Source organism: Mangifera indica, chromosome 1 (assembly GCF_011075055.1).
Source record: "Mangifera indica cultivar Alphonso chromosome 1, CATAS_Mindica_2.1, whole genome shotgun sequence".
In the NCBI taxonomy this organism is placed as follows: Eukaryota; Viridiplantae; Streptophyta; class Magnoliopsida; order Sapindales; family Anacardiaceae; genus Mangifera; species Mangifera indica.
In genome coordinates, this window is record NC_058137.1 from 6,951,459 (window position 1) to 6,964,552 (window position 13,094).

The 13,094-nt window shown below is 33.4% G+C and overlaps 1 protein-coding gene across 1 annotated transcript; it reads right to left on the reverse strand.

Annotated features, from left to right (window-relative positions):
* Positions 1 to 59: 59 nt before the first annotated feature.
* On the reverse strand, positions 60 to 12,685 carry LOC123215344 (vacuolar protein sorting-associated protein 35A-like). The gene is made up of 21 exons (XM_044635398.1): positions 12,457 to 12,685; positions 12,194 to 12,290; positions 11,979 to 12,102; positions 11,572 to 11,757; positions 11,107 to 11,194; positions 10,852 to 10,908; positions 10,657 to 10,746; positions 10,425 to 10,547; positions 10,143 to 10,277; positions 9,537 to 9,653; positions 8,728 to 8,967; positions 8,553 to 8,618; positions 8,295 to 8,384; positions 7,509 to 7,598; positions 7,057 to 7,158; positions 1,792 to 1,860; positions 1,621 to 1,701; positions 1,401 to 1,508; positions 1,223 to 1,326; positions 644 to 757; positions 60 to 558 (listed from the first exon to the last, which is right to left on the reverse strand). The coding sequence occupies exons 1-21, from the start codon at positions 12,550 to 12,552 to the stop codon at positions 348 to 350; spliced, it is 2,388 nt and encodes a 795-aa protein (XP_044491333.1). The 5' UTR covers positions 12,553 to 12,685; the 3' UTR covers positions 60 to 347.
* Positions 12,686 to 13,094: the final 409 nt, after the last annotated feature.

A 13,094-nucleotide genomic window follows, 5' to 3' on the forward strand; every position in this document is an offset into this window, starting at 1 on the left:
CATTTGGAATGCACTTTAATAAACGCACAAAATGATAACTGATCAACTCAACATACAAATGAAAAAGTAAGGTGCTATGATCGGTCCTTAACTTCAAGAAAATTGAAATGTCAAGATTTTGTGGTGTAATGTATGTGAACTACGTAAACGAAAAAGCAAAATTATACATCCGAAAATATGTGAAAGAGGAACGGAAATGGAGATTTTCAATATTGCTATTAAGTTTTCATGAGATGAACTTTAGAAACCGGGAACGAAGCAAATAAAACCTAATTCCCTCTGCTTCAAAACTCATCACAGCCTTCACACAATAGAAAAATGTATGCGACATCATGCCACTCACAGTGTCACACCTTGATAGGCTCATATTTTTCACCCACGACACCACCTTTCTGTTTCTGGAACTGTATGTATCGCATGGTGTTTGCCAAGAAAGCATCAGCAATTGGATCCCTGGTGTTGGTGTCACTTTGCATCTCAGTGGTAATCAACTCAATCAAGCTCTGAATAGCAGTAACAGTGATCTGCGGGTTCCCCTTCTCAAAAAAGTAGAGATACCTGCAGAAAAAATACAGTTTGAATTTTATCTTGTTAAACTAATTTTGATTTCCGATTAGAAAACAAAAATGGGTGCAACAATTACTTGTTCAGTATCTCAACAAACAGAATGACTGATCCAGTGCTGCCTCGTGTAGCACTGGACATTTGTTGAGCAGCATTTGCTATTCTTATCGCTCGTTTGAGGCAAAGCAGAACTCTGGTTCAGAAAACAACATATAGTAAGAAACTTGATAACTATTTATCATCTCCCTCAACAATATAAGCAATACAAAAACTGTCCCTCGAGGCCCAAAAACCCATTTGGAAGAAAACAAGACAAAAATGATTAACCACTAATGGTAAGCTGATAAAATACTAAATTTGCATAATTCCACATAGACTAGATCTTGTCTCCACTCTCAGCATCAAGGTATTACTCACTCCATTCAAGCCAATCCATATTTGCCAGAAGTACAATAAAATGGCTTTCCAACTCAAGGAAGTTCACTTAGTAGATTCAAATCTACCGCAAGCAGGTATATGTTTTAGAAGCAAACTTAACAGCTTGAATATACCATCTTGGTAGTAAATAACTTAAATGACACGAATTATAGTGGACAGGCAAGATCATGAGTACACCTTTTTAATCCATTATATTAATAATAAATGGAAAATTACAAACCTCTCCCCATCTTTCATGTTATCCTGATCATCATTCCAGAAGAGATGTGAGCATGCACAGACAGCTCTGCACTGGTCGGGCTTCTTTAAGAGCTTGGCAGAATACTGCACAAAGATGAAGCTTCATTAGGAAGAGGCTTCACGAACACCATTGATAAATTAAATTGAATAATAATTACCCCTGTAGCCTTGTGTGTTAAAGTATCCCTGTTCTCCACACCAAAGACATGCAACCTCTGAAGCGTCCCTATTATTAAATGTATAGCTGTCACCTGTGCTCTAGAATCCTATAGCAGAACAAGTTCAGGCAAATAAAATGAGTTGTAAGTATTCGGCTTCACAGCACAGTTAAAAGATTTCAATAAAAAGGACCACTTCTCCGGCAAGCAATCAACTTACTGAAATTTCTTCTTCATAAAGGATATACGCTTGAGTGAAAAATTCATATGCCACAGGCTCCAAGTCACAGTCATTTGCAGCCTGATTAATAAGAATTAATTGAGAACTACTGAACAAAATATGCCAACTAAGGAAACTCTAAATAGAAAAAGATTAAACATCACTATGTACCTCTGCACACTGCAAGAACAACTGTAATGCCAATTCGGGAGCAGGAACACCATACAGAGTTTCAATAGTCTGAAACAATTAGCAGTAAGCATTATAAATGTACATAAAAAATAATAAAAAAATATATGAAAGAACTTTGAACCATCTTGTGCAATGTAGCAGCATAGACAATCCAACAGGAAACATATACATCTAAGTTCTACAATTATCAAACAGCAATCCAATCATAATTTATCCAATAATGATATGGGAATGTAATGCATCTAACTGCTTTTAAGATCATTACATTTTTCATTTCCAGGAGAACTTTTAATAAGCCAATTTTAATAAGTTTCAACACAAGGATTCACTTGCCAAATTTCTGCAAAGTAAACCATCCCTTGCACCAAAATTTCTCAGTCTTGGGCTGAGATGGAGGAATTGAATTGAGGGATGCTGAAGTCTACTATTGACTCTATTGCTTAGAAGATCATGGCTTGAAGAGGACTTTAACAAGGAGATACACTGTCTCCATTTCTTCTCACTTCGGTGGTAGAGAGCACGGGTTGGGCTCATGGAAGGCTTAACATTAATAGAAACAAAGTATCTATTTGCATCTTCAATTTGCTGAGGTCTACTAATTTCTCTATTGCTTAGAAGATCATGGCTTGAAGAGGACTTTAACAAGGAGATACACTGTCTCCATTTCTTTTCACTCCAGTGGTAGAAAGCAAGGGTTGGGCTTATGGAAGGCTTAATATTAGTAGAAACAAAGTATCTATTCATCATCTTCAATTTGCTGATGACAAATTTTTTTTCAGCTCAGGACATGATTCCAAATTTCTCAATTTAGTTAAAGCAGTAGGGGTGTTTTGTGACATCAAAACTGAAAATTAACTTGCAAAACAGCACCTTCACTGGGATTACCATGTCAGAGAACAGAATGGCCTCTTTAGCACCCACAGTGGATTGTGAGGTGGGAGATAGCCAATTAATTTTTTGGGATTACCTTTAGGAGGCAGTCCAAGAACAGGAGCTTTGTGAAATCTTGTTACTGAAGGAGTAGAAAAAAGATTAGATGATTGTGAGGAAATGTTGTTTATCAATGGGGAGATTTGCTCTTATCCAATTGGTTCTCTCTCCAGCATTCTAGCTTAAACCCTTTCCCTTTTAAGAATTCCAATCGATGTGGCAAAGAGACTGGAGAGATACATGAGAAGCTTTGCATGGAAAGGGCAGGAGAAGGCAATTAAAACCATTCAGGGTAGTTTCTCAGCCCCTAAGAGGGATTAGGGTTGGGGAATTTGATCAAACGAAATCAGGCTCTTTGGTGGAAACGGCTACACAGATTTCCTCTTGAAGATAATTCACTCTGGCAGTGTTATAAAAAGAAAAACAGCCAATCACTTGAATGGCTGGAAATCAAGGAAATTGTGAGAGTTCCTGTCCCTGTCCCTGTCCCTGCCCCTGGAACTGTATTTCTCAAATCAGAAGTTTATTCTAATGTGAGGTTTTTGGTGGTTAATGCAAAGACAAGTTCATTTTGGAAGGATAACTGGGTGCGGAAGAAGGCTTTTTATAATCTTTTTCCCTAGAATTATAAATTCAAATGGATATAATACTTCTATTTCTTGTACAAAAATTGTTGTCTCTTCCTATTGGTGTTGGATCTTAAAGTAGAGATTTGAATGATAGAGAAGCTTTAGAATGTGCTGAACCTCTTGGCTCTATTGATAAAGTTTCCCTTGATAATTAGAGGGTGGATAAGAAATGCTAAACACTTGAAAATTCTGCTTTTTTCTCTACTAAATCCTACTTTCAAAATGTAATTTTTTTTTTTATATATCCCTCCTTTTGATTCCTCCAAGTCTGATTTGGTAACCAAAAGTTCCTTCCAAGTTAAAATGTTGGCTTGGACAATTGCTCAAATGAAGTTTACCATGCATGGCTTCATTAGAAGACCCAAGATATGTCTCTGTCCTAGTTGATGTAATATGTGTAAATAAGAGGTTGACTGTCTAGAAAGCTAATTCCTCCAATGCCCTTTAGTTTGGCGGTTTCAATGTTATTTTCACCTCAAGCTTTCTTGGGATGCTCCTTTCTCTTAGCTTCTAACCTCTAAGAAAATTTTTAGGAGTAATAAAAGAATATAAGAATCTTTGGAAACCAAAAAGGAGATGAAACTGAATTTTTATGGGACAAAGCTAAGTTTCAGGCTCCTTTTTGGGCTTCTACACCCACATGATTTTCAAGATGTGACTTTTTCTTTATTCTTAACATGCAGTGATGTGATTAAAAGAGATTACTTTTTAGGGGGTTTTTGGTTTGAAGTAATTGAAAATTACCTTAATAATCAATCTTTTATTACTGACATTAACTTGTTTGGTTTATCAAGTAATAAAAAAATTCTAGTAATTCCTTATTACTAATAGTGATATAACAAATAATATAGGAGTAATACGATTATCACCTCTATTTTAAGTATTAAAATATTAATAAAGTAATTTTAATTTTATTATAATTATATCGTAACTCGTTATTTTTTTAGGATTAAAATATCTTCACTTTCAGTCAATATAACTAGTAACATAAACAATATTTTAGAATAATTATACTTAAGAACATTTAAGTAAAATTATATCTTAGTATTTTTTTATTACATCCAATCAAATACAATAATTATTTATACTTACTAATTTTAATCAAATATACTAATAATTTATACCCAATAATCATAAAAGTAATATATCTTTATGGTAATTTTTCATTTTTTGTAATAAAGGATTACCTTTAGGGGGCATTTAGTTCAAGCATTAAGAGATTACTTTGATAATATATATTTTATTACTGACATTACTTTAATTGATTTTCAAGTGATAAAAGATTCTTGTAATCTTCTATTACCAATGGTGATATGACAGATAATATAAAGGATAATCTTATCACCACCTCCACATTAATTGTTAAAATATTTACTAAAGTAATTTTGATTATGTTACAATTATATCTTTACTTATAATTTTTAGAAAAAAAATAATCTTATTTTCAATTAATACAATAAATAACATAAAAAATATTTTAAAATAATTAAATTCAAGAACATTTAAGTAAAATAATACTTCAATATTCTTTTATTATCTCCGACTATACATAATAATTATTTATACTTACTAAATTTTATCAAATATAACAATAATTTATAGACCAAAAGACTTATTCCCACCTAAGGTTTGATGTTTTCCCCAACTCATACCCCGCTAACATTTTGAAAACCTAAAGTCTTATCCATTAAACGTTAACTTTAACAAATTCTATTAGTCTAAGATTTAAATGACTATTTCACCTTGTATTTGGTAAAATGACCTAAATACCCTCCAATTTAAATTACTAAATTAATCATTTGTATACATAGTGAGTTAACATCGATTTCAACTTTCCCTCTTATCATTCTCTCGCTACCGCCCTTCTTCTTCTTCTTCTTCTTCCTCACAACACTGATTTTGATCTTAGAACTATAAACCCATGAAACAAAAAAAGTCACCATAACCATCAATAAATTAATATAATTTAAATTAATTGAGACTTTTTGTGTAATTAAATGTACAAAATTAAATGTTGGCCAAATTACTGCTATATTAAAAATTTAAAAGGTGTAACCCAAAGTTTAAGAAAATCCAAATACAGCAAGCTACAGAAGCAAATCACCAAACACCTGTTGTGCGCTCAAACAACAACCCCAACACAACCATTTCAGATTGCAGACAATTCCTGATCAACAACAAGCTCCCAAACACAATTCAATTCGACAATCCAACTCCCAAAAACACAGAATAATTACAGGCTCCCAACAATAAACCAATCAATCCCAAATCAATAAGCATATTCTCATACAAAAGACCAAACCCAGTTGACATCACAAAGGGGGTTGTAGACAAATGGAGTGGTGGTGGGCAGTGCTGGTGATGGCCAAAAACAACAGTGGTGAACAGGATGAGCGACGACATAGTCAAAGGCAGTGACGAAAAAGGTTGAAAGTGATCGAAAAATGCAGTGAAAAAAACGCTAAAATGAGGGAAAAAGGTGTTGCAAATGGTGAAAACCCAGAAACTGACAGGAAGGCCAACAAGTGGATTCCCAAACCGGATTATTAATTTAATAATTTATATTGGAGGGTATTTGGGTCATTTCACTGAATACAGGGTAAAATAGCCATTTAAAAACTGTTAAAGTTAACACTTGATGGGTGGAACTTTGGGTTTTCAAAAATTAGAGTGTGAGAGTTTGGGAAAGCATCAAATCTTGGGCAGGAATAAGTCCTTTAGCCTAATTTATACTAGTAATTTTCTAGATAATCTATCTTTGTGATAATTTTTCATTTTTTGTGATAAAAAATTACCAAACCAAACACACTATAGATATAAACAATTATTATGTTTGGGTGGATGTAACAATAGAATACTAAAATATTATTTTACTTAAATATCTTAATATTTTTCATGTTACTTGTTATTTTAATTGACAATGAGAGTGTTTCTGTCCTTTAAAAATAATAAGTTAGAATAGAATTGTAACAAAATCAAGATTTCTTTAACAATCTTTTAATACCTAGAGTGAAGATGACAATCTAATTACCTCTTATATTACCTGTTATATCATTATTAGTAATAAAATATTACTAAAATTTTTTATTATATGATAAATCAAACAAGGTAATATCAATAATAAAAAATAAATTACCAAATAATTGTTTATTACTCTAAACCAAGCACCCCCTTAGGGGTTCTGTACAGATTGAATGATTTTGTTTTGTTTCTTTAATCTATTTTTGGAGTTGGCATGACTCACACTGTTTAGATATACTGCAGACAGCTGGTTTCACTTGTTTGTAATGCTAATTTATATAAGCTTTACTTGAGTTACTTTAAAAATTTATTTAAAAAAAAAAAAAAAAACCTCTACAACATTTTGCTAAACTAACAATATTGGTACTGTATATTATCAGCTGTTTGTAAAGATTACCTCACTTTTATCCAAGGGTACATAAGAAATCAGAATCAAGGTGGTGTGGGATGATACAAATGTCCTTGCCTCAATTCCAATCACGATATATTACAGTGTCATATTTGCACAGGCATCAAGTGCATCTCACCCTCTAATCAATTACTATTATGCGTCATTTGTGAAAATGATTCTTAAATTATGAAAATGAGTGACAGCCTATGATTTACTTCAATTTGGACTAGGTAAATATATAATTTTCAAAAAATGGAAGTGACTGATAGCTACCTGATTTAGAAGCTGAAAAATCTTTTTCGGTGTAGTTGTTCCCTCATCACCAAATGGATTCTCATCAGAGCCTTGATCTGGACCTTGAAGCTGCCGAATCAACTGCAAATTACAGACAACATATTTTATTTTATTTTTTATTTTTTTACTTTTTTTATTTTTGTATATAAGGAGCAAAGAGGTTTACAACACTCAAGCACAGGCCGTGAATTGAAGATTTATTTGACCCTGTCCACTGGAGATTATTTAGTTATACATTATTTAATCTATTAGGGTAAGTTAATTTCATGAAACTAAGCTTTATTAATGATTGCCAGCTGGAGCCAAGGCATAATATTAACCACTATACATGCCAGTAACGATGACATTGTTAATATCATATGAACTACAAAAACAATCTTCAAACTTCAAACTTCTTAGCATTCCAATAATAGAAGAACAAAGCAGCAAACCTTGAGTGATGAAAAAACAAGTGGAGGCACGGTAAAGGGTAGACGCTTCGGTCCTCCAGTCAAAATAGACCTTCTTACTGTACATATGACCTGCAATTCATTGAATATATTATGGCATTTCATACAAAATTGATACGCAAAATTGTGTAGCAAAGGAAAAAATATTTAGCATAAAATAAAAAGAGACGATCAACAACATATGATACAACAATCCTCACACAAAATTTAAATTTTTTTTGGGTAAAAACAACATGCTAAATATTAAAAAGTTGAAAACCAAAAACCCTGAATTTTGCAATTTTTCTATCGGTGATCTTTGATTAATCAACTAATAGTGGAGAAATACCAAGGAATGGCAAAAAACTTCATGATCTGAAATTGCAAAGTTTTCTTTATGGTCCAAATCATAAAGATTTAATTTTTTATTAGAATAAAAAAATAAAGTAATGCCAACAGGAAAAATATCTTTTAGCATTTCTCAGTAGATAATGTGGAATTACCACAGTTACCATTCACATTCTACTTGGTTTTCAACACATTCTCTAGTCATTGAACACTCACATTAAACATAAAAAATGAAAATTTGGGCCCAAATTATCAGAAAAAGGAAGAAACTTTTGTACACTGAGCAAAGATTGGTCATCTAATGTTAATAGCGAATGCATATACATCTTCATTGGGAAACCCTAATAGGTGCACTAGAAATATAAGATCTTAAGGTATAACAATATTTAACATATAAAAGTGTTGACACCAAGAAATAGTTCTACCAAATGAAAACTATACCTTGAACATCTCTTCTGGATCATCATTATGAAGCATCTGAATAAGACGTGCAACAGAATTCTGCTCTTCTTTGAAATCATCTTCATCAACCTAAATAAATAAGAAAAGTTTGAGAACAATTTCAATGAAAAAACTGTCAAGCGCCATGGCCCATTTCCGGGAGTAGTATTAAGGAAATTTCCAATAATTGCTTTTATATATATATATATATATATATCAACAACAGGATTGATATGACAAAAGTAAACTCCAAATGACCTCATCATGAAGAGTCCCATCCAAGTCCTTAAGAAGCCCTTTAATTAATTCAAACAATGCCTCAACCTATAAAACCAAGGAAAAAAAGAAGTAAATGATAAGAGAAAAAACTGCAATGCGAGGAAGCATGCTTGAAAGAATAGGATAATTGGACACATGATTAATACAAGCATACCTTCTCAGCCGTTGAAATCTGAGTGCTGTTTTTCATAATGCTTTGAATTATAACAGATGCCATAACTTTATTAGTCTCATTGTCAAGGTATTCCATCACACGAGGATAGTTTAAGAGCTTCAACACAATAACAATGTCATTATATTTCTCCAGTGGAGCACTTAACAGTGCAACAATCTGTTTTGTTGCTCTGCTGTCATCCAGTTTCCCATTGCTAGAAAGTTTTTTAACACAAGCTCCCTGAAAAGCAATAAGATAAATTATTGCCTCCACACTGAACTTTATTTATAATAACCTTTAGGTGTCCCTAAGAAATTTCTAGATAATAACTCACACTGTATAGAGCAAAAATGTAAGCACAACAAAGAAACTCGACAACATAAGCAGCATTTACGAAGTTGGATGGATTACTTTTGCATGTAACAAGCCCAAATTAATATATAGCTTTGCAAAATAGCTTTAAATGTTCCATTCACTCCCAACCTTAAATTAGGAACGCAAGTTTTCAACCTCAAAGTTTTAACTCAGACCAATAAGACTTGAAAGTGATGAGCATAAACACAGTATAAATGAATTCCTTAAGACATGTTTACTTGACTATAAAATTAATAGCACAATCACTATTTCTCACCTACTAATGTATACAAGCCAATACGTTATTATTTTTAGAGATATAGTTTATTAAAATTTCACTTTTGAATTCGAAAGGAGTCTATCTACATTTTTCATTTGCTTCCTTCCTAACTAACAGTGAGAAATCTGCAACTTGGTTTATGATGTAGCATTCAATCAATGCAATTGAAACATACCAGTACTTGATCTGCATAATCAAGGCGATCAGGGTGGACATGAAGAGTAAATGTAAGAAGAGATGAATATAAAGTTACAGCTCCAAGAATAGGCATGTCCACCTGTGCTTCTATCACCTGTATCATCACATGGGCATTACAAATTCCATTTCCAACAACAAAAGTTAGAAGTTGAAATATATTTTATGATGAAAGTGGAAATAAGTTTTCCTTTAAGAAAAACTAAACATACAAACCGCTACCATATTATGACTATTGTATAGGACTTAATATAACCATCCACAAAAACAAAGAATCAATAGGTGGGAGAAAGGTGAGAAATAAATAGGAGATAGGCATGGAATAAAAAAGAAAAAATGTAAATGAGCAATCAGAATGGTTATGAAAGTTTCAGTTGGAAAAAACATTTGCATTTATGATTATTCATCACATAAGCAATCATTAAAGTTTCAATGAACTTGTCACTCTATAAGGAACTAATCAGTCAGAGTAAGTATTTAAAAATTTAATAATGATAACAAAGTCAAAATTGCCAAAGATAAAAAAGTTGAATTCATAAAGTTCTAAATTTTGACTTTACTCCTCCAGGCTAATGCACAAATTTACCTTTCCTATGGCATTGTTCAACTTGGAAAATGCTTCTACTTGCAAGAATTCAGGTAACACTTCTGTACTTGAAGCAGCATAATTTGAAAGCCTTTCCATCAGTCGAGATAGCACTGTCTTAATGTCAACAGATGGCTGAGAAGCACAAATGCAAATGAAATGAGGGCAAAACAGAATTTGACAGGCTGAACTTTCAAGCAAAATATAAATACTCAACAAGCTACTTTGCGAGGCCTAAGACTTGTGAACGACAAAACCAACAAAGCCTACCAAATAACATACCTGAAGCTGTGGGAAAGCACCTAACAATAGTTCAAGAGTTTGCAAATGGTACTCATCAGGAAAAACTTGAATGATGCAATCCATCAGGTAATGCTGTGCAATCTCATCTTTACAATTGACTACCTGTCAAAATAAGAGATGTGTAATGCATTGCATTTGTTAGCAAGTAAAAGTCACATTTCATAAACTTTAAAGAATATAATCTATTTCAACAGAAATCAATAGAACAGACCTGCTCCAGAACTCTTGGAAGCACAATATCTTTGTACATATCAAGGTCAACTCCCTCGATCTGACTGAGGACATGCAGATTCTTCCCAACCTAATTAGAAAGGAGGCAACAGCGAAGCTTTCCATAAGTGTACACAGAATAAGGTACACAAGCTTACAGCAGTGAAATAAACCAAATACAGGTTACTGGCATTACAAGATCACGTAGCTCGCTCCTTTCTTTCTCCCGTTTCTCCTTCTCCCGGGCAGGTCCCTGCAGACCAGAAAGCCCGACAGCAATCCTCAACACAGGATCAGCTAAGAGTATGAATGATTCACAAGCACTATAACACCTGCATGACCAGAAATCATGCCCTCATGATACCATTTTACCTCCATGACATGCAAGGGACTGTGCTACACACACGCCAAACATGAGTGCAGAAACAGTCCATAGATGTTTTCAACCAACCTGATGTTGCATCCGCACCCATAGCTTGTTCATCTCTGTAAAATTCTGGAGTACAAACTCCACAGCATCAATGACAGTATCAGCATCCCTGCACAGATCCATAATCCATCAAAAAAATCGGATTTCTATCCACTACACCAACTGTATTACTGATGCAAAACATTAAGTACTAGATAGCTTTATCAATCAACCAAAACTGTATAGGCACAATAATAATGATTTCAAAAAATAAGAAATAGGCAGTTAATTAGTTAAAGCAAAATACTTCCAAAAACTTAAAATAGATTCCTGTTCCAAATAAATTGCACCACAACAGCTGCATCAACTTCAGTAGAATCAGACTTAAGTCACTCTCATATCATGTGAACATTAGCCAAGACCACAAAATTCTCCCCATTCAACCATGGTAAAAAATGATCTCACATGATAAAAATAGAAGACAAAACAACCATATTATTCCCTTACCCTTCATACTCCGAACCAATATCAGGTAACTTATCCCTGCTAACTTGTGAGAGATAACTTCTAAGGAAGAGCCCACGAACAGGATGCTGAATGCCACGGCACATTTCAACAAGATCTTTAAGAACATCTTTAGCTGGAGCTTCCTTTGACTTGATATATACAGATCCTACCGTACAGAGTAAATACCTGGAAAAGATCAAATAACTCTAAAACAAAATAGAAAGAAGACCTTCCAACAAACAAAAGTAATCCAAGTTTCTTAAATGAACATTCCAAGCTGCAGTAACAGACTCGCATTTCCAAAACAGCTAAATAGCGTGTATAAAGCCCGCAACAGCTATTACACTCATGATATTTATTTTTGACATATATATATATTTTTCACATTAACATGAACTTCAACTTACAGTCTAGGCAAAATGTTGCCAGCATGCTGCACAAGCTCATACAGGTCAATAATTGAGCAACCACGTTGTGTCTCCTCTTTAAAGAACATCTCCAGCTTCCTCAACTCATCAAATGCTCGCATATCTATTACATTTATAACAAACAACATTTCCACTATGAACAAATCATTAAAAAAATTATCGTTCCAACAGCGAATTGGAGAGCTAAGACTTACAAAGTTGATAGTATTTCTGCGGAGAAAGTTTCGAAGTCCTAAGCTCAGACAACATCTGAGCAGAATATTTCAAAGCATCTCGAAGATTGTTCGAGTCCTGATAAATTCACAACATATATTCCAAATTACTGAATCTTAACTTAGGATTCATGCGCAGGAGGAATTCCACAAAGATAAATTCAAGATGCAGGAACTTAATTTTCCCAAAATTTACGTTTTCTCTCGATTGATCAACTATTCAAGAAACAAACAGAGCTTCTTACCAAAGCGCGATGCATGTAGAAGGCGTTCTGTTGAAGGCCGGTGATTCCAGCAGCGAGCCATTTCTCTTCGTCTTCGACGCCGTCTCCGATCATCATCAGTCTCTCTTTCTCTCTCTGAAACGCTTGTTAGTTGTTAACGAGGCTGCGTTTGACTCACTATGAAACTACGAACCTCAACTGCTTGTCAACTCTCTGGATCGGGAGCGTGATATTGTGCTCTTGAGATGTACGTTCTGATCAGATCTCTACCGTTCCACAGAAACCGTGTTAGATATCAACGGTTCGCTCTGGACCAGGTGTCTTTAGTTTATAAATATTTTGGCTTCTCCACTTCAAATTGATTTCAATATTTGCTACCATATTATTCAATATTTATATTTTTTTTATTTTTTAGTTAATCGTAATTAATTATAGGGTAAAACTATAAATATAAATAAATATTACTATATTATTCATATGATCTGAAATTATAAAATTTGAATGAATGATGTGAATATTTATTTATTCTTTTATTTTAAAATAACTTAATTATATGTTATTATGTTTATAAAATGGCCAAAGGACTATTTCCCACTATTTTCTCAAGTTTTTTTTTGTTAATTTTGAAAATCTTATTTATTTACCCGTAGACAGTTAAA